Raw genomic sequence first — 27,255 nt, 5'->3', positions numbered from 1 at the left:
AAGGGAATCAAAAGTTATTAGGAGATTGATTGGAATGTGGAATTCAAAACACAGGCAGATCAGGCATGATCTTTTTAACTGGCAGAGCATGCTTGAGGGGCCAGAAGGCCCACTTATGCTCCTAATTTTTATGTTTGCCTCTTGTTATCATACCATGCTGCATTTCATACCATGTGTAGAGACAGATTGGAGATGAGCATGTGAACCGTGGCAAGAAGAAGCTCTAGTGAATTTTGAAAAATGAATTTAAGAAAAGGCCTGCAGATTGAAAATATTCAGAGGTTATGGGTGTGCAGGAAGAGGCAGAGTGTTTAGAACACAAGGAATAGGAGGAGATTGGAACACGGAAAACTTTGAGCATTGAAGAAGGCTGTGTGTAGGAGGAAGATGGTAGCTGTACCAATGGAGTACTAAGGGTGGGTCAGGAATGGGGATAGTCAAAGATTGGATTGTACAAGAAATGAGGGCCATGGGGGTGGTTTATGAATACTAAGGAGAAACAGTGCTTTTAGGTTTACGTAGGATGACGCTGAATTCTAGGAGAATTTGTAGGAAAATGGGGTTGAAAGTTCTGAGAGCCTCTCAGGCACTGAAAAGCAGAGGAGAATTACTGAAAAGATTTGTTGGGGCATGCATCAGTTAAGAGAAATTTGGCTGTGCTGAAAAAGAAAAATGGGAGTTTAACATAACATTAACTCTAATATGCTTTCATATGTTGTATTAAGAAGCATTCAATGATTGAATATGTAAAGTTACTTCTATTGTTACTATACTTCTATATTAAACTTGCTACCTAACTGTTAACTTAAAGAAATAGTTTGCATAAAAGTAAAGTGTATTATGAGAAATCATGCTTCTTAGTAAAGTCCCGCCCATTCACTGGGATTACGTTCCCATGAAACCTCAAGTGATGAACATGCTTTTCAATGTGTGTTTCCAGCTATTGGTTTGTGCAGTTTGCATACAGCAAATTGTGGTACCTGTATGCACAGACAGGGGGAGCCTCTGAGCAATTCAAGATATATTGAAAATTAAAAGAAGAGAATCCTCATTTAAGAAAAACATGAACTACCTCAAAACTGGCTGACAAAATTGGTGAACATTTTGAAATTGAACAGGTTAGTTATTGTAGCTCTTGACCGAGAGATGCAGACATTTCCAGTATAACCACTCCATTCAGGCTGCACTTCAGCTACAACCATTCCAGACACTACCTGTCTAAAAGCTGCTTAATAAAAGAGAATTAAACGTCCACGACCAGGATTAATGGAGGAATCCGCTATTGGACATCCCCCCATTAAAATGTGTTGAGGCTTCAGCTGTCTCCTCAGGGAATGAAAATGCTGATAAGCGAACAATGGTTCAAATGATGAGTACAAGGGCTTTTGCATAGGTAAGCGAATATGCAAACAAAGAAGTTGCAAAAGGCAGGACTTTACTGTATTGTTATGATCAATAAGAAGACCAAGTTATACCCACAGGGTTAAAGCTTATGAACAGTAAACTTCTACTGGAAAGCTGAACACAGTCCAGCAGTTTGCCTATAATAGTTTGGTGTACTGACTTGCTGGAAGCATAGAAATTAAAGAACTTATGTATCTGTTGGTGGGAAGGGAAGTAATATCTGTGCCAAGAAGGACTTGCTTTGTGAGGGTTGAAGTTATTTGTATTTATTTATTTATTTTATAATCCATAGGACATGTCAGCTCGAGGATCTTCTGCACAGCTACCAAAAGCTTACGATCCAGAACCTGTCTCAAAGTATGGCACACTGGATGTCACCTTTGATTTTGACTCGCAAGCACAGAAACTTATGGTAACAGTAACAGCTGTTACAGACATTCCAACACATAACCGAACTGGCAACAGCTCATGGCAAGTACATCTTGTGCTTCTTCCCACAAAGAAACAAAGATCAAAAACAAGTGTCCAGCGAGGGCCTTGCCCTGTCTTCACAGAGGCCTTTAGGTTTAATCGTATTGAGTCTGAGATGATTGGCAATTATGCAGTGCGATTTAGGCTCTACAGTATACGTCGTATGAAAAAAGAAAGGATTGTTGGTGAAAAGATATTCTATCTCACCAAGCTAAATCTACAAGGCAAGATGTCCGTTCCAATCGTGCTGGATCCTTGTGGCAGCCTCACTGTAAGTAATTCTAATAAAAATGAAATGAATGTATTACTTCTAAATTTACTGTGCTCTACCATGTTATTGGTTAAAGTTTGATCAATGCAATAAGTCTGTTAATGGCTCGAACATGTAAACAATTGTGTGCTACTTTCTTACATGTCAATTAACAAAGATTATATTTTGATTTGATTCTCCATAAATGATTTCAAAAGGTACATCAGATTACATAACTTTTTATGAGTGAGCAGCATTATTTCCTTGAAATGTGACAGTGTATGCAGCTTCTATCTTTTCATGTTTTTCCAACATAGTGGGCGACGTAAGCAAAATGCAGACTGAGGATCTGGGGAGGGAGTATGAAAAGCTTGGAATGGAATTAAAAAGTAGAACCGAAAAGGTGGTTATCTCTGGGCTACTGCCTGAACCGTGTGCAGATGGGCGTAGGGTTGACAGGATTAAGGAAGTGAATGGGTGGCTCAGGGATTGGTGTGGGAGGAATGGGTTTGAATTTATGGGGCATTGGCACCAGTATTGGGGTAGGTGGGACCTGTTCGGGAGGGATGGGGTTGGTCTGAACCGTGCTGGGACCAGAGTGCTGGCGAATCGAGTAAAGAGGACTGTAGACAGGGCTTTAAACTAATTAAGGGGGGGGGAGGGTGCGAGGGTAGGTGACCTTACGAGGTCTAAAGTTAAGGAGAGTGTACATGTAGGGAAAGAGGCTGAGGATGTCCCAATAATAGAGGGAGTAGGGGGCGTGAGTATAGTTGGTGGCGTTGCGGCAAATAGGGTCCAGGTGAAGGCTGGGATGAAAGCACTTTATCTGAATGCACGAAGCATTTGGAATAAAGTGGATGAGCTGATGGCGCAGATCGACACAAATGGATACGATCTGGTGGCCATTACAGAGACGTGGCTGCAGGGTGACAGGGACTGGGAGCTGAATGTACAGGGCTATCAAGTGTTTAGGAAGGATAGGCAGGAGGGAAAAGGGGGGGGCGTAGCTCTACTGATTAAGGATAGCATCACGGTGGTAGCAAGGGATGATATTGGAGCCAAGGAGCAGAGGGTGGAATCGTTGTGGGTGGAGATTAGGAACAGCAAAGGGAGGAAGACGCTGGTGGGTGTCGTCTATAGGCCCCCGAATAATGATCTGGAGATGGGGCGGGCTGTTAACGCGCAAATAAGTGCGGCGTGCAGGAATGGGACGGCCGTAGTTATGGGGGATTTCAATCTGCATATTGATTGGTCGACCCATGTTGGACGTGGGGGGCTCGAGGAAGAGTTCTTGGAATGATGCCGGGATAGTTTCCTCGAACAGTGTGTGTTGGAGCTGACGAGGGAGCGAGCTATCTTGGATCTGGTGCTATGTAATGAAGCGGGTAGAATTAGGGACCTTGTGGTGAAGGATCCTCTTGGGGAGAGTGATCATTGTATGGTGGAGTTTCTGGTGCAGATGGAGGAGGAGAAAGTGGGTTCCCGGACACGCGTCCTTTGTTTGAATAGAGGGAAATACGGTAGGATGAGAGAAGAATTGGCGAATGTGGACTGGGAGAGCGCGTTGGAGGGAGGGTCTGTTGAGGAGCAGTGGAGGATCTTTAAGGAGATCTTTCTTGGTGCTCAACGGAAATTTATTCCGATGGTCAAAAAGGACAGTAGGAGGAGAGGTAATAAGCCGTGGATAACAAAGGAGGTGAAGGAAAGTGTTAAACTAAAAGCGGAGGAATTTAGAGTAGCTAAGAGTAGTGGGCGAGAAGAGGATTGGGAGAGGTTTAAGTGTCAACAAAGATTGACAAAGAAGTTGATAAGGAAAGGTAGGAGAAACTATGAAGCTGGGCTAGCGCTTAATATAAAAAAGGATAGCAAGAGTTTTTATAAATATATAAAACGGAAGAGGCTGGCTAGGGTGAATGTTGGTCCTTTAGAGGATGAAAAAGGGGACCTAGTGGTAGGGGATGGGGATATGGCTAAGGTATTGAATAACTTTTTTGTTTCTGTCTTCACGGAGGAGGACGTGAATAATTTGCCGGGTGTTAGCGATAGAAAGGTGGTAGGACTGGAGGGTCTTAATGACATTACTGTTACTAGAAAGGCGGTGCTCAACAGACTGGAGGGGCTGATTGTGGACAAGTCCCCAGGACCGGATGGAATGCATCCGAGGGTTCTGAAAGAAATGGCGGAGGTGATAGTGGATGCCTTGGTGGTTATTTTCCAAACGTCGCTGGATTCCGGGGAAGTGCCGGATGATTGGAAAACGGCTAATGTTACGCCGTTGTTTAAGAAGGGTGCCAGGCAAAAGGCGGGGAATTATAGGCCGGTTAGTTTAACGTCTGTGGTAGGTAAAATGTTAGAATCTGTCATTAAGGAGGAAATTGCAAGGCATCTTGAAGGGATGCTGGCCTTCATAGCGAGGGGGATTGAATATAAAAGTAGGGAGGTCTTGCTGCAGCTGTATAGGGCATTGGTGAGGCCGCAGCTGGAGTACTGTGTGCATTTTTGGGCGCCACACCTGCGCAAAAATATTTTGGCCTTGGAGGGAGTGCAGAGGAGGTTTACTAGGCTGATACCGGAGTTGAGGGGGTTGAGCTATGAGGAGAGGATGAATAAACTAGGCTTGTACTCGTTAGAGTTTAGAAGAATGAGAGGAGATCTCATTGAGACGTATAAGATGATGAATGGGATGGATAGGATAGAGGTGGAAAGACTCTTCCCGCTCAAAAAAGACAATAGGACTAGGGGGCACAGCCTCAAGATAAAAGGGGGGCGGTTTAGAACGGAGTTGAGGAGGAACTTCTTCACTCAAAGGGTGGTGAATCTCTGGAATTCTCTGCCCGTTGAAGTGGTGGAGGCTGCCTCGCTAAATATTTTTAAGACGCGGGTTGATGGGTTTTTGATAGGAGAGGGGATTAAGGGTTATGGGGAGAGGGCGGGAAAGTGGAACTGAGCAGCGACAGATCAGCCATGATCTTATTGAATGGCGGGGCAGGCTCGAAGGGCTGGATGGCCTACTCCTGCTCCTATTTCTTATGTTCTTAAAGGATATGTTTTTGTCGTTAAATTATAATATTTTGTGATGTACATATATTCATAAAGTGCTAAGAAATCCATAAATGATTTCAAAAGGTACATTAGGAAAAACCTTTTAATGTAATGAGTGGTTAAGGTTTAGAATGCACTGATTAAATGTGGTGGAGGCAAGCTCAATTGAAGCAGTCTAAAGGGAATTAGACTGTATCTGAAAAGAAAGAATGTGCAGGATTATGAGGAGAAGGCAAGAGAATGGCACTAAATGAATTTGTCAATTAGAGAGCTAGTGCATATAAAATGGGCTGAATGTATTCCTGCTGCATTGTAACAATTCTGTGATATCTGTTTACCTGGAAAACACCTCTCATTAAGGATATACCCCATTTATCCAATCCCATATAACTAAAATGAAAGTTCACAGAAGCTAAAGTTTAGAAATTCTTAAGTGAATACAGGTACTGTTGAGATCAAAACACCTAACTCTTCACAGGACACTTAGAAATCTTTTGTGGCTCATCAGTGAGGACTTCTCCTAACCATTATGGAGCTGATTAACAAAGTTACCTTTCAATAACTAAAGTTGACTGGTCAAGTTAGTATTCTTGTGTATTACACTTTTTCCAGTGGCAGTGGTATAGTGGTTTTGTCACTGGACTAGTAATTCAGTGACCCAGTGCAAAATCTGGAGCCTGGGTTCAAATCTCATCATGGTAGATGGTGAAATTTTAATTCCATAAAAAATCTGGAATTAAAAGCCTAACGATAACCATGAAACAAATGTTGATTGTCATAAAACCCCATCTGGTTCACTAATGTCCTTTAGAGGATAAAATCTGCTGTCGTTACTTGGTCTGGCCTGCATGTGACTCCAGATCCACAGCAATGTGGTTGACTCAGAAATGCCCTTTGAAATAGGGGGCAGTGAGGGATGAGCAATAAATGTAGGCTCGACCAGTGATGCCTACATAAAGTAAATTAATTTTTGTTTTGAAAATTCTCATGTCTTGAAGTTGTAGTATATTTCTGAAAGTGAAATAATCTTCCAGAATCTTGCAGTAAGATTATCCTAGACTGTATTGTTCAGTTTACACCTTTATAATAAACCAGTTGGTCATCAGGGACTCCATTTATCATCTTCAGTTTGTTAGGGAACCTCAGTGTATATCATGAAGCCTGACTATACCCCAACAGTTTTGCTATTTTGGCATTAGTATGAGGATAAGGTGTTTCACTCCAGGTGTGATTCCTTTTGACACACTAGAAAGCTTTTATTAAAACAAATATTATTTAACAATACAGTTTAACTATGAGAAAAGAATTAGCTTAACTTTTACCAACTGACATACTTAAACATGACAAAATTCTTAACTGCTAATCTATCTCTATTAGTTCCAACTTAAGCAATATTCCTCTTAAAGACTTAAATTCCTCTTCAAAACCAATTAACAAACAACACAAACTTATATGTTTTTACTTGTTAACAGTCTAAGGGTCTTTGTACACCTCTAGAGAGAAAGAGAGAGAGAGAGAGAAAGACCCGTCTTCTTACAGCCCGAAGGGCAGCCTCCAGATTGGGAGAGACAGAGACACCTCTTGTTTCTTTCAGGTCCAGGCAGAAACTGTTCTTGACTTTTCTCTGGAGGCTTAGCTCCACCCATTAACACATGACTATCTCTGTCAATCAATCTAATCAAACCCTACTCTGAAACCCCAGGGGAAAAATCAAAATAAACAAAAATGCATTTACTCAGATTAAACCAAAAACCCTATTAACCAATATCAAATATTAGTCTGCATTCACACCATGTGAACTGCCTGGTGCAGACAAATTGGCACCATGTATACAGAGATGAATTTTAAACATACCCCTTACAAGAAACATGATAAAAATAGCTTTCTTAAGGTCACAGTATTTTCACAAGCTAGTGCTGGAACAATTGTTGAAATGAAATTATATTTCTATATCTTTGGCCCATTTTTAGTGCTTTTAACTATGGTACATGAAATGGACATGTCATTGGACCAGCTATCCAAAGGACAAATAAAGTCCAATCCCATAATGGCATATTGAGAATTTGAATTGAGTTATTAAAAGATCTAAAAATTAACAAAAAACCCAATGTCATTAAAAGTGACCATGAAGCCACCACAGGTTGTTGTAAAAATGCAATTAATTCACAACTGTCTTCTATGGAAGATAGCCTTCTGTGCTTACTCAGCCTTGCCAAATTATCTCTCCAATCCTAAATCAATGTGGTTGATTCTCAGCTGCTTTGTGAAGTGGCCTAGCATTCAGTTGTACAAAATTGCTAGCAGTGATTCAACCACCAGGACAAGTAAGAATGGAAAATAAATGTTGGCCTTGCCAGCAACATCTAAATTCTGCCATTTTAGTTGACAATATGAATGTAATTCATGAGAATGTCTTGTGTCACATATTGAAACATCATTATGTTAATAATTCCAGTGAAGTTCATTGTCGGAGCATTTATTATTAACCCATTTAATGGGATCCTTATTCAGGGAAATTCACAGAGCATTACTTTGTGCTGTTATCGTGGTACATGTAATGGCTATGTCATTCGACTGGTTATACAGGTGACTAATAAAGCCCAAATCCCACAATAACAGTTTGAGAATTTGAATTCACTTATTAAAAGATCTGAAAATTTAACAAAAACGTAGTGTAAGTTAGCTCAAGTAGTAGCTTAACTTTAGTACATATCAAAATCCAAACAAGGATACTATATAGTAATGCTATGTTTGTAACTGTCCAAGCTAACAAGTCATTCTTCAGTCAGTGATGAGCTTACTATCCATGGCAGCATTGTACAGCACATAACATGTTGTTGAAGTAAACTCTGTGGCCCTCTATCCACAGCAACATTTTGCAACATCAAGCTTTCACGGAATATATTGCAAAGTTCAAGGATTTCAAATATTACTTTAGCATGCTAATAACAGCCCTGTTGTGCGTATATGTTTTGTTGTAATTTGTAGCAGGAGTTGTAACCACAGTTATGAGAAGAGTTAAATCTGCTTTGCTGTTTCGTAGGGCTGTGTCTTGAAAGAAGAGCAAAATGCAATCAATAAACTGCGCAATGTGGTGCATTTTTATTTTTCAGTGTTCACAAATACCAAGCCTTTCCAGTTACATTTGCCATATGATACACGGCGAGCACATAAATTATAAATGTCTTAAGTGTGTTCATTAATGATGACCTGTACTTTGGGAAAGCTGGCCATTTAAAAAAAGTTGCTGCATTCACTACTGATGGTGACTCTCATCAAGTGTAAACCAGAAAAGAGCAGATTGACTAAGGGCTCCAGAAATGTTGATGCAAGTTGATAATTCACAAAAAAAAGCTGTGAATATGACCTGTAGCATGCAATTATAAAAGAGTAAATTTGCATTTTTCGAGCAGTAATTTAACTTTAAAACTGTAGCCCTTGCTTTGCATAAAGTCATTTCACAGAGAACACATGATCCCAATCCTTAACGAAATCTGTCCCGTTTAATGCAGAAGTTACAGGAAATAGCAGTGCACGCACATTACAAAAAAGCCATATTGGTTCTTCGAGCACCGTTTGAAGCCACACTGATCTTCAGATGCAAACACAGACAAACCAACACTGAGTTGAAACACTGACCACCCATTTAAAACATGGATAGCAGGTGACTAATAGTAACAGTGATGGAGGGAAATAATATTTTCTTTAGCTGCTCCAATTTAAGTATAAAAGTATAAGTGTAGTATGGGAGCAAATAATTTTAGACCATTTTCCAAGCAAAACCAGCATCTGGTGTTCTTTACTGTCCTAGTGTTCCTGACACACTCATTGATCTGATGTTGCAGCTGTGCCTGAACACATTAAAAACAGTGTCACAGTAAATAATGAGATGAATCTGAATGCCAGGCTTCTTTCCTCTCCACTCCAATTTCTCTCCTTCCAGCCTTTTTTCCCTTCCCTTCAACATTTACTCCCATCTTTTTTCCTATGCTCCTTAATTTTTCATCCCTATTTTTCACTTCCTATTTTCCCTCTCTTTTTTCTAATTGTTCCTGACTCTCGTTTATTAGTCTTCCCCATATATTTTCCATATTAAGTGTCACAGATCAGATTTAAGAAGGCCAAAACCAGCATATTTGAGGTGGAAATGCCCATAAAGTGGAGTTAATAGACCCTGCCCCATCAACACTGATATCCTGACCAATATCAATTTAAAATAGCGAAGCTATTCGAAAAATGTGGCCAAAATTCTCTGACCTTGCTCCTGGCTGGGATTCCCTGATTCCTGTGCAGTGAATGAAGATTTGGCATAGTGCCAAATTTTTGTTCTCGCTAATAGTGGTGACGAGGGTTATGAGACCTGGCAAATTCCAGCCAGCATATACAAATTTGTAGTACTCTTGTTAACATTTTTGCACTACTGTTGTAGTACAAAAATGCTGGTGAATGCAAGAGACACAAGGAATAGCAAATGGTGACAAAACTGATATGAAAAGAAACTTACAATGGATATCAAAATCAGCACAACATTTTTTATAATTATGTTAAAGAGAAGGTGGTCGGAAGCAATTGGAAACTGAAAACAGTGCAATTACTAATGAAGATAAAGAAATGACAGCAAGCCTAATAATTGGTTTGAGCCTGTGCTTATAGTCAAGGAAGAGGTCAAGAACTAAGTTATACTAAGTCAAGAATTCACTGAAATTACCATACGTAAAATAACAACAATGTAGCAAGGAAAATAATGACACTAAGGAATGATAGATCCTGGGTGACATGGTAGCACAGTGATTAGCACTGCTGCTTCATAAAACCAAGGACCTGGGTTTGATTCCTGACTTGGGTCACTGTCTGTGTGGAGTTTGCACATTCTCCTCGTGTCTGTGTGGATTTCCTCCCACAGTCCAAAGGTGTGCAGGTTAGATTGATTGGCCAGGCTAAAATTACTCTTCATGTCCTGAGATGCATAGGTTAGAGGGACTAGTGGGTAAATATGTAGGGATATGAAGGTAGGGCCTAGGTGGGATTGTGGTCGGTGCAGACTCAGTGGGCCGAGTGGCCTCTTTCTGTACTGTAGGGTTTCTATGATTCTCAGAATCAACTGATTTTCATCGCAGGCTTTTAAAAGAAATAAGTGAGAATGCCCAAACTACAGTCTTCTAAACTTCTTTTGATTCAGTACCTGTTCTTTTAGATTCAAACATTGCACAAATCTCTCCACTATTGAAGAAAGGTGAGAGAAGGAAACTCAAGAATTATAGACCTGTCAACTTAACATCTGGTGTTGAAAAATTACTAGAGTTCCGAATTAAGGATAGAGCAACTGAACACCTTGAAAATCTTCAGAGGACTAGAGACAACCAGCTTGGACTTATAGAAGGATAGGTCATGCCTGACGAAGATGATTGAGGTGACTGAAGTAATGGGCAGGAAAAGTGTCAATGGATGTTATTTCTATTGATTTCCAGCAGGCATTTGAAAGTAAATTTGCTTAGCAACAGGGGATAGAGACTATGTACAGGCAGGTATTCTAATTGGCACAAGTATATCTTTTAGGACCCAACCAGCTGGGTCAGTAGTGCCACTACTGTCTTGGCGATAAATATTGAAGTCCTTCACCCAGAGTACAGTCTGTGCCCTTGCTACTCTCAGTACTCTTTCCAAGTAGTGTTCAATATGTAGGAGCACTGATTCATCAGCTAAGGGAGAATAGTAGGTAGCCATCAGCATGTTTTCCTGCCTATATTTCACCTAATGCCATAGATTTCATGGGGTCTGAAATTAATGTTGACGACCTAGAGGGCCACTCCATACCAATATATACACTATGCCATTGCATCTGATGAGTTTGTCCTGCCGATGGAACAGGATATGTGCAGGGATGATATTGGAGGAGCCTGTGACTTTGGCTGAAAGCTATAAATCTGTGACAATAAATATTTCAGATTTTTGCTTGACTGGTTTGTAGGACAAAGAACTTTGCAAGATCGACTGGATGCACTCTTGCTTTATCCAGTGCTTTGGTTGATGTCAAGTGGTCCATTTGATTTTGTTTTTATGAGACATTTTCACAGCTGTTTCAGTCAACTGAAAGGCTTGCTGAACCAGTTCAGAGGGATATTAACACTGGAATTCTACCACCCTGCCTGCCACGCAAATCGGAGCTGGCGAGGGGTGTAGAATGGGAAGAACTGTTGACCTCAGGTGGGATTTTCCAGTCTCAGGTCGAGCGAGGCCATAAAATACCACCCTAAGATTCAAATACATTGATGTGGGTTTGGTGTGTCATGTTGGCCAGATCTAATATTGGTCTGAACCAGTAAGGATGGCAGATATTTTTCCCTAAAGGAGGTTAGTGAACAAAATTTTTTTTATTTGTTCATAGTATGTGGACACCACTAGCAAAGTCAATATTTACTGCCCATCCTTAATTGCCCTTGAGATGGTGGTGAGCTGCCTTCTTGAAAAGCTGTAGTCTGCGTGGTGTAGGCACACTCACCACCGTACGTTTGAAGTGGATTATAATCCTTTTTGGGACTATTCCAAATCAGGTGCATTCCCTAATAACTATCCTCATTTATAATTGATAAAGACAGATTTCACAGACCATAAATGAGTGTGAAGAACTGATCTACCTCTCCCTCAAGGAAAGAAAGCACCAGAGAATAGTATGGCATTTTTAACAAGTTTTAGCTAGGTTAAAAGTAGCCGGATATTATAAGGGCCCAGGCATCTCTCCTCAACAATGTACCTCTCCACTGAATAGTGTATGGATATGGATACAGAAGACTGATTGGAACAATATATTTTCTAAGTTACATAATAGTTTAATAAATAACCTAATATGCAATTCATATTTTGTGGTAAGTTGATGGCACCATTGATACTCCAAGGAAAATAAAGTTTAATCTTGTTTCTATTAGAGAATCCAGGCTTTAATAATGTAATAATTGAGATATCTAAGAAAGCCATAAATATTTAAAATGGTATTCTCTTTAAATATCCGAGTAGGAAGCTACAGAGTCTAGGGAGATAACTCTTTCTCAATTAAGGAGAAGATTATTATCACTGCACTGCAACAGCCATACTTTAACCTTGAGAGATACTTAAGTAAATCTAACAAACCTAAAAATTTTTCTGTGTGTTTCCAATATTCATACTATCAAAAAGTGGAACCAGCAGGAATCACTTTGAGCACACAGTCTAGACAACATCCTTTGTTTTAGTTAACATCCTTCAAGCAACTTCCATTTCCCCTAGATTACACACCCCTGACATTCAGCTGTGTACACTGGATCACATGTCCTTGAACTGTGGCCATATCCCCAGATTATAAATCCTGACCGTTAACTGCCACTTGCCCAATTGGTTTTCCATCAGAGAATTAGGTTCCCTTGAGCTGGTGGTCAACCAAACTCCTCTTTCTGCATCTGTCCACAGGCTACCTGTCTTCTTTCTTCTTCCTTTTTTCTCTCTTTTTAGACTGGCATGTTTTTATACCCTTCTTTGCTGCAGGGTTTCTTTCATGTAGACAGGATTTTGAGTGACTGCAGTGATCCAATAAGTTGATGTATGACCTGATCCATTGTGATCTAATTAGTTCAGTACTTCAGTAACTTATGCCCTGACCTTTTATATTTCAATAGAATTGATTATTTTATTATAATAGGACACAGTACGGGCTGAAATAGTACAATTATCAATGTTTGATAATGTTAAATGGTTTAGCAATGTCCTTTTGTTCTGGGGTGAAAACTCTTTTGCGCTTTTCTAAGGCCATCTGAATTATCTCCAGGTTTAAATAGCTCATTAACGTAGGTATGTCCATTCAAAATACAATGGCCTCCTACAGATGTCAAGAGGAGATGATTAGACTCTCTTTTTAGAGATGGTAATTGTCTGGCACATGTGTGGCATAAATGTTACTTAGCACTTATCAGCCCAAGTCTGAATGTTGCCCTGGTGTTGCTGTATATGGGCACAGACTGCTTCAGTACCTGAGGAGTTGCGAATGGTGCTGAGCTTTGTGAAGTCAAAGGCAAAATCCTCATTTCTGACCTTATAATGGAATGAAGGAGCTGAAGGTATTTGGGCCTAGGACACTAACCTGAGAAACTCCTGCAGCGATGCTCTGGAACTGAGATAATTGATCTCCAACAACTACAACCATCTCCCTTTGTGCCAGGTATGACTCCACAGAGTGCAGAGTTTGCTCTCTGATTTACAAGTTTCCTTTGCGCCTTGATGCCACACTCAGTCAAATGCTGCTTTATGTCAAGGGCAGTCACACTTGCCTCTCCTCTTGGATTCAACTCTTCTGTCCGTGTTTCGACCAAAGCTGTAATGAAGGCTGCAATCAAGTGGCCCTATTGGAACCCAAACAGGATCTTGGTGAGCAGTCTATTGCTGAGAAAGTGCCACTTGATAGCAGAGTCAACACCCCTTTCTTCACTTTGCTATTGATTGAGAAAAGATTGGTAATTGGCTGGCTTGCATTTGTCCTGCAGAAAATATCTGGGCAATGTTTCACATTGCTGGGTAGCTGGCAATGTTGTAGCTTTACTGAAACATCTTGGCTAGAAGCATAGCTAGTTCTGAAGTACAAGTATGCAATACAGTTGCTTTAATATTATCAAAACCTTTGCAGTATCAATGCTTTCAGCTGTTCCTCAGTATCAATTGGAGGGAATCAAATGGTTGAATTCTGGCATCTGTGATGCTGATGACATTAGAAGCAGATTTCAGTGTCACTATCACAGAGTAACTTCTAAATTTGTTAATTGAATTCAAGTTCCACTGGTTGCTGTGATGGGATTTGAACCAGTGTCCCCAGAGCATTAGCCTGGGCCTCTTGATTACTAGTCCAGTAACATTACTACTACACCATTGCTTCTGCTGTGCCAAGCTGATAGTTTTATGGTCAGATGGCTGATGGTATTGATTTTGATTTCCCCAGCTGTTGTGGTATGATTTGCGCTCATCTCCAGATTATTAGTCCAAGCTTTTAAATTACTAGTCTAGTAACATAACCACAATGATATCATTCCAAAATGTGATTGATGGTGTTTCATTAACGACTTAGATATGGGATAGGATGTTTGTGGATGACACAAAAATTGATTGCAAATCACAAAAATATGTTAATGTATTGAAGGCCAAATTGTGGAAAATGGACTTCAGTGTAGGTGATATCATCTACTTTGGACCTACAAAGGATAGAACAAGATACTTCCTACATAGTACCAGAAACATAGGAGGTCCAAAAAGGCTTGGAGGTCCAGATATGTTAATAACAACAATAACATATATTTATATAGTACCATAAATCTAATGAAACATCCCGAAGCATTCAATAGGAGTATTATAAAATGAATTATGACTCCCAGCCACAAAAGATAAGGCAAATGACCAAAAGTATGTTTTAAGAAATATTTCAAAGGAGGAACATAAGGTAGAGAGCCAGAGCGGTGCAGGGAGGGAATTCGAGAGATTGTGACCTAGACAATAGAGGGCATGACCCAACAATGGTGGTGCAATAATTGGGAATGCACAAGAAGCAAGAATTAGAGGAACACAGATATGTCAGAGAATTGTGGGGGTGAAGGAAATTACAACAATGGGGAGAGGCAAGGCCATGGAGGAATTGAAAACTAGCATGAGAATTTTAAAATCAAGCCATTGTTTGACCAGGAGGCAGTGTAGGCCAACAAGTGATGGGAATGAGACTTGCTGCAATTAAGATGGGGAGCAGAGGTTTTGTTTACAGAGGGTAGATTTGGGAGATCAGCTAGGAGTCTGTTAAAATATTCAAATACAGAGGTAACAAAAACTTATGGATTTCAAAAACAAATGAGCTGGGACATGGACAAAGCTGAGCACTGCTCAGGAGGTGAAAATAGGTGATCTTAGCTATGGCATGAATATGAAGTTGGAAGCTGACCTCAGGAGCAAATGTGATAAGGTTGGGAACATACTGATTCAATCTCACACTGTTGCCAGGGAGAGGAATGGAGACTGTAGCTAGGGAATGGACTTTAGAGCCAGAACTGAAAACAATATTTAATAATTTGATCATTGAAATGCCATGAACAGGTGTAGGAAATAATCGAAAAGGCTATTGGAATGCTGGCCTCTATATCCAGAGGAATTGACTACAAGAGGGAGAAGCCATTCCTCAGTTACACAAAGCCCTAGTTAAACCATACCAGACTACTAGGAGCAGTTTTGAGCGCCATACCTTTTGAAGGATACTTCTTGGCCTTGGAGAGAATGCAATGTAGGTTTACCAGAATTATACCAAGAGTTAAATTACGAGGAGACATTAAATAAACTAGTATTGCATTCCCTGGAACTTAGACAGTCAAAGAGTGATTTGAATATATTCACTTTTAAGATTTGTTTTGTATTTTTCTTTCTTGAGGTGTGAAACTCCTTTCCATTTTCCGCTTTATCTGTTTTTGTCTCTACATGATCCATAGACAAGGGCAGAGATGGATAATACACACCCCAACCTCATTAATGCTTGCTTTAAATCTGCCACTAGATGGTGCTGAAGAGCAGCCTACAGATGATTTCCATCCAGGTTTGCCTTTTTCCCTGAAAGGAAAGCACGTGGCCTCAATTGAGAGGCCTGGATTTTGAGGTCAATGACAAAGCTATCATGTTTGCTTTGAAGAAAACTGCCCACAAAGGTCACTGTGGTGTAGAGTTCAGTTTTTTTGACATGAAATTGAATCCAATGCCAAATCAAAGGGATTTCTAGTGATAGCATCAAGCAGACTGTTGTGAAACCATGCTTTAAATCAAAAAATGATTTTTGAATTTAGTGGCTGGAAACCTCTAATTGTTTTTTACAAAGAGACTAAAACCACACAGCCGTGAGTTGGGCCCACAGTCACAGATGGCTGCACATTTGCATCATTGTCCTTTCAGCATTCCAAACCTATTGGAATGAAGAAAACCTGTCTTCTTTCTGAAATAAGGAGGTTGAAACTTTTGGTTCAGTTTAGCACTGTTGACATTGAAGAACTAGAATTTGCCTTTGCAGGTGGACTCAACAAGCAGCACCAGACCTGGGAGTAAGTCAAAGCTACTGTTTTCACTTTTGTAGTACTGCAGGTGATGGCTCTTGATAGCTTGATTTAGTGCAGCAATTCTGAAAACCTTCCTCAGTCTCTCTCTGTTGAGAATCAGTTTCTGTTTCACCATGTGTCTCATGATGTTCAAGATGTTTCTTTTCTTTAGGCTGCTTCAGCCTTTTCTTAAAGTATGAAACCTAAAGATGATTTCTCCCAAACTGACAAATCCTGATTCCATGTTAGGTATTGACTATTCAAAAAGCCTTTCTCCCATCTGGGTATTCTTTTTACTTTTTCATTAAGTTCCTTATCAGTTAATTGTCTTTCATTCTGAGAGAAGACCAGCTAGTGTAAGGATTTCATTTGTAAGTGTGGAACACTCATTGAGCAATGCCTTTTGTGATCTTCTTCAGTTAAGCAGTTTGATAGTTTTGGAACCAACACAGAAAGTTGCCAAGTTGCCTCTCCATAAATCCCTTTCTCAAAAAAGATTTTTCAGAGTATTTTTTTTTTAGCAAACATGCTTTTCAAACAGTTGTCCTGAAAATATTTAAAATTATACCTGCACATACCTGACACCAGGTTAAGTACAATAAAAATGATTCTTTCTTTGGAAAAAAGACTCAAGATATCCTATCTGATCATGTCTTGTATCACACATAAACAATTAAACACTCAGTGAATTGGCAAGTATCTGATTTCTTTAATAAAAGTCCTGTTGCAGTTACATGAGGAGAGGGAAAAGAGGGGAGCCATTTGACCCTTTCTCACCTGACCATAACCAGAATAACATAAGAACATAGAACTAGTAGCAGGAGTAGGCCATCTGACCCCTCGAGCCTGCTCCACCATTCAATAAGATCATGGCTGATCTTTTTGTGGACTCAGCTCTACTTACCAGTCCACTCACCATAACCCTTAATTCCTTTACTGTTCAAAAATCTAATTATTTTTGCCTTAAAAATATTCAATGAGGTAGCCTCACCTGCTTTACTGGGTATGGAATTCCACAGATTCACAACCCTTTGTGTGAAGAGGTTCCTCCTCAAATTAGTCCTAAATCTGGTCCCCCTTGTTTTGAGGCTATGCCACCATGTTTTAGTTTACCCACCAGTGGAAACAACCACCCTACATCTATCCTATTATTCCCTTCATAATTTTATATATTTCTACAAGATCCCCCTCATTCTTCTAAATTCCAATGAGTATAGTTCCAGTCTACTCAGTCTCGCCTCATAAGCCAACCCTTTCAACTCCGGAATCAACGTAGTGAATCTCCTCTGCACCCCCTCCAGTGCCAGTATATCCTTTTTCAAGTAAGGAGATCAAAACTGTACACAGTACTCCTGTTGTGGCCTTACCAGCATCTCATACAGCTGCTACATAACCTCCCTGTTTTTAAATTCTATCTCTCTAGCAATAAGGACAAAATTCCATTTACCTTCTCAATTACCTGCTGCACCTGCAAGCCAACAATTTGTGATTCATGCATAAAGACACCCAGGTTCCTCTGCACAGCAGCATGCTGCAATTTTTTACCCTTTCAATAATAGTCCATTTTGTTTTTATTCCTACCAAAATGGATGACCTCATTTATCAACATTGTACCCCATCTGCCAGACCCTGCCCACTCACTTAACTATCTATATCCCTTTGCAGACATTCAGGGTCCTCTGCATACTTTGCTCCACCACTCACCTTAGTGTCATCTGCGAACTTTGACACACTACACTTGGTCCCCAATTCCAAGTCATCTATGTGAATTGTAAACAATTGTGGTCCCAACACTGATCCCAGAGGCACACCACTAGTCATTGACTGCCAACAGAAAAATACTCATTTACCCCCACTCTTGCTTTCTGTTAGTTAACCAGCCTTCTATCCATGCCAATACATTACCGGTAACACCATGCACTTTTATTTTATGCAGCAGCCTTTTCTGCGGCACCTTGTTGAATGCCTTCTGGAAATCCAGATACACCACATCCACCAGTTCCTCTTGTTCACCAACTTGTAATGAGTTCAAAAAGTTCCAGTAAATTAGTTAAACATGACCTGCCTTTCATGAACCCATGCTGCGTCTTCCCAATGGGATAAATTCTAACCAGATGTTTCGCTATTTCTTCCTTGATGATAGATTCAAGCATTTTCCTCATAACAGAAGTTAAGCTAACCAGCCTATAGTTACCTGCCTTTGTCTACCTCCTTTTTGAAACAGTGGCGTCACATTTGCTGTTTTCCAATCTGCCAGAATTGCCCCAGAGTCCAACAAATTTTGGTAAATTGCCAAGAGTGCATTTGCTATTTCCCCCACCATCACTTTTAGTACCCTGGGATACATTCCATCAGGGCCAGGAGACTTGTCTACCTTTAGCCCCCCCATTAGCTTGCCCTACACTACTTCTTTTGTGATAATAATTGTTTCCAGATCCTCACCTGCCATAACCTTCTTGTCATTAATTTTTGGCATGTTATTTGTGCCTTCCACTGTGATGACTGACACAAAATACCTGTTCAATGCCTTGGCCATTTCCTTATTTCCTGTTATTAAATCCCCCTTCTCATCCTCTAAAGGGCTAATGTTTACCTTAGCCACTCTTTTTCATTTTATATTCTGAGCTAGTTTACTCTCAATCTTTTTTTTATATAGCTTTTTTCTTTGCTTTCTGCTGACCTTTAAAGATTTCCCAATCCTTTAGTTTCCCACTAATCTTTGCCACTTTGTATGCATTTTTTTCAGTTGATAGCCTCCTTTATTTCCTTAGATATCCATGGCTGATTATCCCTTTTTCTACAGTCCTTCCTTATCACTGGCATATACTTTTGCTGAGTACTGTGAAAAATTGCTTTCAAAGTTCTCCACTGTTCCTTAATTGTCCCACCATAAAGTTTTTGCTCCTAGACTACCTTAGCCAACTCACCCCTCATCCTTTTGTTGTCTCTTGTTTAAGCAAAAGACATTTGTATTGGATTTATCTTCTCACACTCCATCTGTATTTTAAATTCAACCATACTGTGATTGCACCTTCCGAGAGGATCCCTAGCTGTGAGATCATTAATTCTTCCTGTCTTATTACACACCACCAGATCCAGAATAGCTTGCTCACTCATAGGTTCCATTCCATACTGTTCAACGAAACTACTGCAGATACATTCTATGAACCCCTCCTCAAGGCTGCCTTGACCAACCTCATTTGACCAACCGACATGTAGATTAAAATCCCCCATGATAACATGCATCAGTTATTTCCTTATTTATTGCTTTCCCCACCATGATGTTGTTACTTGGCAGCCTATAGACTACACCTATCAGTGACCTTTTCTCTTTACTATTTCTAATTTCCAACTAAATGGATTTAATCTTTTTCTCCATAGAACCTATATCATCTCCCACTACCGCCCTGATACCATCTTTAAATATCAGAGCTACACCACCTCCTTTACCATCTTGTCTGTCCTTTTGAAGAGTCTTATATCCCTGGATATTTAATAAGCAGCCAGTTATGTCGAAGTATTCTCACAAGCTGCAAATCAGAAAATAGATACAATGATTACTCTTCACTTTTCATAAACTTTACAGAGAGTGAAATATGTCTTCCATAATGCATATTAGAAGCTGAAATATCAGAAACTAACTTTTTATTGCATTTAAAACAAAGAATTTTATAATAATGGAAAAAAATTGACGCACAACCTAAAAGTTGATTTTCTAAAGCTCAAGAGGCTGTGAGGCTCTTTATCAGTAGTTATGACTTAGTTGTTAAAACCAAGTGACGGCTTTTTAACAAAATATAGTATTTTCAGGGATTTTGAACATCAATATTACAGCATAAATGAGGAATTTCAAGTGAGTTCACTGATTTCTAAAGCTCGCCAACTGTGGAGACTTTAACAGCATGCCCCCAGAGCAAGGAATTACTAGCAGCAACTTATAGATTTATGTTTAACTGTGAATGCATCAACACCAAAAGTTGCTGTCAGTTTCACTGAATAACAGCAACAAACATTTGGCAACAATGAATTTGGGTCTGCTACTCCCCAGATGAAATTTGGAGGAGGTCACAGGGGATGTTAAGTACTAAGTATCACCTCAGTTCTCTGCAACTTTATCCTTGTTTAATTGATGACTTGGCCCTGTACTCTTTATCCCTCACACCCCTTCCCATCTCCCCCACAAACTCCCCATGCCAAAACATACTACTTCATGCCAACCCAAGCCCTTACCTATCTTCATGGTTCCTTATACCGCTTATGCCAAATTAGTGCCAATCCATACCACCCACCAACTACCATTTGCCCATCCATGATATTTCATCTAGTATCCACCATAGGCAAACATCATGAGACATGCTCAGATGAAATAAAATTAGGTGTTAAATATGTTACAAATTTTACTATGTAAAGAAACATTTGCACCCAAATAAGTCCATTCAATACATTTAAATCCTCTCAAATATGTGATCCCTTATTAAAAAAAAAGTATTCCTAACTCCACATTAAAGACAACTAATCCCATAATAACTTATTTGAGTCTTCACCCAAGTTGTGAACTTGTGACCCCCATACTATGATAATGATGGATGTGAGAAACAGCCAAGTATTAATAATGCCATAACAGCACTTATGTCACGTCAACAACAGTTACTGAAATTGTTAGAACAGATTTATTTTTTAAATCTCACAGACTTAGGTTTTTTTTTCAAGTTTAAAAAAACTGTTAATTTAAAGAACTTGGCAACTTGATAGTTCTACAGACCTTATCCACCCATCAAGAACATTTACAAATTCTCCAAAGAATCCACAATACGGGATCAGACTCTTGCTCCAATAACAATGCGATCTTTTTGAACTCAGCACTGAGTTCAAATTGCCCATCTGACTTTGGGTTTCCCTCATGCAGGAGTCATGTTCTACCTCTTCTTCTCCTAGTGACAATGGGACCTGTTTGAAATGGAGAGGGAAGACTTTCAGATCTGATTCCCAACTACCATTTTTAAAGATGCCCAGAATCTCCACAACTCTGTCATCCAAGAGAAACCTTTATACTACATCTACTTGTGCTATACCTACTGTGTACAGTTCTGGTCACCCTATTATAGAAAGGATATTATTAAACTAGAAACAGTGCCGAAAAGATTTACTAGGATGCTACCAGGACTTAATGGTTTGAGTGATAAAGGAGAGGCTGAATAGACTGAGACTTTTTTCTCTGAGAGTGAAAGGCTGAGGGGTGATCTTATGGAAGTCTATAAAATAATGAGGGCCACAATTCAGATATCAATATCTTTTTCCAAAGGTAGGGGAGTCTAAAACTAGAGAGCATAGGTTTAAGGTGAGAGGGGAGAAATGCAAAAGTGTCCAGAGGGGCAATTTTTTCACACACGGGGTGGTGAGTATCTGGAACAAGCTGCCAGAGGTAGTAGTAGGGCAGGTACAATTTTGCCCTTTAAAAAGCATTTAGACAGTTACAAGGGTAAAAGATGTGTATAGAGGGATAATGGGCCAAATGCGGGCAATTGGGATTAACTTAGGGGTTTAAAAAAAAGAGTGGCATGGACAAGTTGGGCTGAAAGGCCTGTTTCCATGCTATAAACCTCTATGCCTCTGTGACCTGGGCTAAGAGAGCTTAAGACTGAGGCCTAAAATAGAAAACCTTTCCATTTCCTAATGCTCTCATCCTTGTTGAACTCAATATTTGACACAGATAAGTGAATAAAACAGTGTTATTGTGTATCCTTTGCTGTGATAACAGTTCCAGCAAAAGAATGAACATTGAACTTAATTGTGCTAACAATTATGGCAAACAGTACAACAACATATGTTTCTAGACAAGCTTGCTTAACTTGGTATGCCTGTAATTGCTAAAAAAAATTACCAGAATTATACATGTTCAAAGAACAGTGATGCACTGCAAATGTAGTCAGATCTTAATACATGGAAATAATTATTTTCTAAAGTATGCAGAGAATTGAGCTTTTGGTCAAGGCAACAATACATGTGAGTATGATCCATACTGCCATGACAGCTTAATTAACATTGCAGCAGAATGCTAAACAAAGCAAAGAAGGCTAAGATGCACTGTATTCAAGGATTGTAAAATTGTGGAAGAGTTTGCTGGTGACTAAGGACATTCTTATTGATGGAGAGTATCAGGATGAATCATGAGTTCAAAATATTTGCTAAGAAAGTGAGGAGGGAATCTAGAGTAATTTTTTTTAATGCAGTGGATTGTTGGGGCATGGATAACTTTGCTTTAGAAAGTATTTGGTTAGAGCCCACAACACCTTTTAAGCAGAAGATGAAGAGATATGGGGAGAGAGTTGGACAACTAGATTCATTTTGGATTGACAGCAAAGAACCAGTATAAACATGATAAATGTCTCAAGTTTCCCTGGGACTGAAATTCCAACGTCCACAAATTTAAAAAGTGGACATGAGTTATTTTGAAGTCCTGATGAATGTGAAAGGACGGTACTAGGAAAGATAATTGATCTTAGTGTAGATTGATTACATTAGTTATTCTGACCATCTAATTGTTGCAAATTCTGACATTACAATGATGACTATTTCAAAAGTACTTGGTTGTCATTTGGAATATCCTGAGGCTATTAAACGTGCCCTCTATTTGCAAGCCTTTCTTCCTTTTCTTTCTGAAGATATGAAGACTTTTACGGGCTTGGTGTTTCTTGTGGGGCCAAGGATGGAGTAAATAGTGTTCCTAGTTGGTGTCAGTTTTCAGATGCCTCTGCTGCTGTTCTTAAGGTGATGATGGGGGAAGAATTAGCCTGAAACTCATTGCTTCCCATTAATGGCCTGTTAGCTCCCTGAAGAGCTTGTTAACAAACTGAGGAATGCCAGAGGATGATTTTCAAAGTCGAGATTGTGTAAGGGAATCTATATTTTTAAAATTAAATTTGTGTTTTTTTGAATTAGACTCTACCTCAGTTTAGAAGCTGAATGGGAAGTAGAAAAGATAAACCTAGAAATGAAACCAAACTTCCCAATTTTTAAACCAACAAATATCAAACTTGAGGTTTAGAAAGCAAAACTGAAACCTTGTTGAAAATATGAAAAGGACATAGATCAGTGTAGTGGCGGGCATTAACTCTACTGGAGCAGAACCGACAAGCTGAGGAAGACACAGGAAGAATAGAGCCAGAAGCTGAAAATAAGCAAAAATAAGTTGCTGCAGACATTTCTGTTACTTAAAGATAACAGTGGTGAATCTATGCCATCCAGTCTGAATTGAGAAGGTTTTGCAGATGTGTGTCATTTGTGATAAAGACCATGCCTGCAGATCTTGGGTTAGTGTGTGCTGATATTGGCTGGGGATCAGACGAATTCAGAGAAGGATAGGAGCTGAAATCCCTCATGAAGGCATGGTTTGAAAGACTTTGTGACTCATTGTGATCACTAAAATCTGAGTGGACTGCTTAACCAATTTGCAAGATCTGCCTCAGTTGTATCTGTCACTTAAAGTACAATTTATACTTCATATTTGACCACAATTTTTCTGTTAATTCATTTTTAACTCATTTTAATTCGCAATATTAGAATACAAGATAGATAGTACTCGGTGATAACATAAAAACTAGGAGCAAGAGTAGGCCATTTGCCTTCTCGGGCCTGCACCGCCCATTCAATAAGATCATGGCTGATCTTTTCGTGGACTTAGCTCCATTTACCCGCCAGCTTACCATAACCCTTAATTCCCTTACTGTTCAAAAAACTATCTGTCTTTGCCTTAAAAACATTCAATGAAGTAGCCTCAATGCTTCACTGGGCAGGGAATTCCACAATTCACAATCATTTGGGTGAAGAATTTCCTCCTTAACTCAGTCCTAAATCTGCTCCCCCTTATTTTGATGCTATGCCCCCTAGTTCTGGTTTCATCCACCAGGGGAAACAACCTCACTGCTTTTATCTTATCCATTCCCTTCATAATTTTATATGTTTCGGTAAGATCCCTCCTCCTTCTTCTAAATTCCAGTTTGTCCTCATAAATCAATCCTCTCAACTCCGGAATCAACCTACTGAATCTCCTCTGCACCCCCTCCAGTGCCAGTATATCCTTTCTCAAGTAAGGACACCAGAACTGTACACAGTACTCCAGATGTGGCCACAGCAGCACCATATACAGCTGCAACATAACCTCCCTGTGTTTAAACTCCATCTCTCTAGCAATTCCATTTGTCTTCTTAATTACCTGATGCACCTGCAAGCCAACTTTTTGTGATTCATGCACGAGGACACCCAGGTCCCTCTGCACAGCAGCATGCTGTAATTTTTTACCATTTAAATATAGTCCATTTTGTTGTTATTCCTATCAAAATGGATGCCCTCACATTTACCAACATTGTACTCTACTTGCTAGACCCTTGTCCACTCACGTAAAATATCTCTATCCCTTTGCAGACGTTTAGTGTCCTCTGCACACTTTACTCTACCACTCATCTTAGTGTCATCTACAAATTTTGACACACTACACTTGGTCCCCAATTCCAAATCATCTATGTGAATCATGAACAATTGTGGTCCCAACACCTGATCCCTGAGGCACTCCACTATTCACTGATCGCCAACCAGAAAAACACCCATTTACTCCCACTCTTTGCTTTCTGTTAGTTAACCAATCCTCTATCCATGCTAATACATTACCCGTAACGCCGTGCAGCTTTATGAGCAGTCTTTTGTGCGGCACCTTGTTGAATGCGTTCTGGAAATCCAGATGCACCACACCCACCGGTTCCTCATTGTCCACCACACTTGTAATGTCCTCAAAGAATTCCAGTAAATTGGTTAAACTTGCCTTTCATGAACTACGCTGCATCTTCCCAATGGGACAGTTTCTGTCCAGATGTCTCACTATTTCTTCCTTGATGATAGATTCAAGCATTTTCCACAACAGAAGTTAATCTAACCAGCCTATAGTTTTCGCCTTTTATCTACCTTTTTTTTCCTACATTTTCTAGTATTGGATTTTACCTTCTCACGCTCCATCTGTATTTTAAATTCAACCACACTGTGATCGATCCTTCCGAGAGGATCCCGAACTGTGAGGTCATTAATTATTCCTGTCTCATTACACAGTACCAGATCTAGGATAACTTGCTGCCTCTTAGGTTCCATTACATACAATTCAAGAAAATTATTACAGATACATTCTATGAATTCCTCCTCAAGGCTGCCTTAACCAACCTGGTTTGACTATTCGACATGTAGATTAAAGTAGCCCATGATAACTCCCAGACTATTTTTACACACATCAGTTATTTCCTTGTTTATTGCTCGCCCCACTGTGATGTTGTTTGGCGGCCTATAGACTGCACTTATTGGTGACTTTTTCTCCTTATTACTCCTAATTCCCACCCAAATGGATTCAACTCCTGTAAAGTGAACATTCTTCTGTTTTAAGCTATGACATCTTGTGGCTTCACTCTCCAATAGCTGGGATTTTGTATTTCTTATGTTTTAAAGAAAGGTTATTGGTCTCTAAGAAGATAATAACAACTGGAAAAAGCTGGGTTGATGCAAGTAAATGCTTAGCTATGGAGAGCAATGTGTGGAGCCATAATGTGATGTGGTTATTGAGAATAAAATTAATGCAGAAATAGGTTATGACAATTAGAGAGGGTGAAGTACCTTTTAATCAACCGTTTGGCCACTCCACTCTGCAAGACTTTGGTAAGCCATGTAACGACTGTTGTCTGCCTTTGACCATTGCAGGTTGGTTCCCTCATTAGGTAGTGAGCTTACCTGTGGGAGAATTAGTGGGTTTTCATTTCAAAGTAGTCGTTCAGGATCAGCACATAAAAATGATCAGCATGTTGGTCTCCCAATCCCAGATTGAAAATCAAGTCCTAGGGGACTTTAACCTTGCCTACCCTCTGGAATGAAACAGGCAGACAGATGAAATCAATGTGGGCACTTTGATCATGCTTTCTCTCAGCCACCACAATTTTAACACAAATTTCCAATGTGTGTTTCCAAGCATTAAGATTTTCTACCAGCAAATATTGTGTAAATTGGTTGGAAACTTAATGAATAGATGTCTAAAATCAAACTGGAAACTATATTGGCAATGCCATTTTAAGAGTGCTTTGAAGCTGAGTGTACAGCTCTGCATTTTAGAAATTGCCAGTGTTTCTAACAAGCGTAAGTTTTCTGCACAAATTTTAGATTTACTTGTAATCGTACCATGCACTGAATTGAAGAATTCAGGGTCACACTAGTGTGCTGTATGGCATTTTCACTGCATACCATGGGGTTATATTCTGTTATGTATTGTATTCTAAAGCATAGCATAATGGCAATGGGATGGTCTTGCCCTAACAATGGTGGGAATGACTTATCACCCTAATACCACCTAAGATATCATCTCTATTGCTTCTAGGTGGACGGAGTGCCCACCTGAGTCAGGTGCTAAGCTCTTTTAATATGCAGATTGAGATCCTATGACACATATGTGGTCCTGATTACCATTTTAGGACAATACTGCATAGAACATTCTGAAGTAGAGGTGTCTCTCTGAATTCCACAAAAAAACACCCTGAGTCATTGTCCAATGCTAATAAGACCTGGTCCTCAAAATCGAGTGTATCTCCCATATACCCCAACACTGCTGAGGTCAACATTTATCCATAATGTTTCTCCAGTTGTTAGTTACTGGAAACAGTATGTAGCAGCTCAATGCAGGAAAGAATCTCAGTTGAGATTCTGCAGTTGAGATTCATTCATTATTACATAATTGATTTCAGGACAAATTTTCATGATTATGACAGAAATAAGCTAAGAAAATCAAATACACAAGACTATGCCACAAGAAGAACTAAACCTTAATATACTTGCAAACACAAAGAAAAATCAAAGCAAATGAAAACATACCATAAATTGAATTTCAAGATCTGGTTTTCATTTAGTTTGTTTCTAATGTTTGTGCACTTTACCATCTTATTTTGTGTTTAGAGTAAGAAGTTAGTTTCTGTTTGGAGAAGTCCCTTTGTGCAATGT

The 27,255-nt window shown here is 39.6% G+C and overlaps 1 protein-coding gene across 2 annotated transcripts in view; it reads left to right on the top strand.

Annotated features, from left to right (window-relative positions):
• LOC145351001 (synaptotagmin-14-like) overlaps positions 1-27,255 on the top strand; it is a 188,465-nt gene that overhangs the window by 129,544 nt on the left and 31,666 nt on the right. For both annotated transcript variants that reach the window (XM_080200576.1, XM_080200575.1), the window contains exon 6: positions 1,697-2,146. In XM_080200576.1, coding sequence (XP_080056702.1) covers positions 1,697-2,146 — 450 coding nt within the window. The remainder of the gene's footprint in view (positions 1-1,696; positions 2,147-27,255) is intronic.

Source organism: Carcharhinus amblyrhynchos, chromosome 12, assembly GCF_965287045.1.
Source record: "Carcharhinus amblyrhynchos chromosome 12, sCarAmb.v2.hapA, whole genome shotgun sequence".
Classification (NCBI taxonomy): Eukaryota; Metazoa; Chordata; class Chondrichthyes; order Carcharhiniformes; family Carcharhinidae; genus Carcharhinus; species Carcharhinus amblyrhynchos.
Note: the sequence above shows the minus strand (reverse complement) of the source record. Positions and strands in the feature narration are given on the sequence as shown.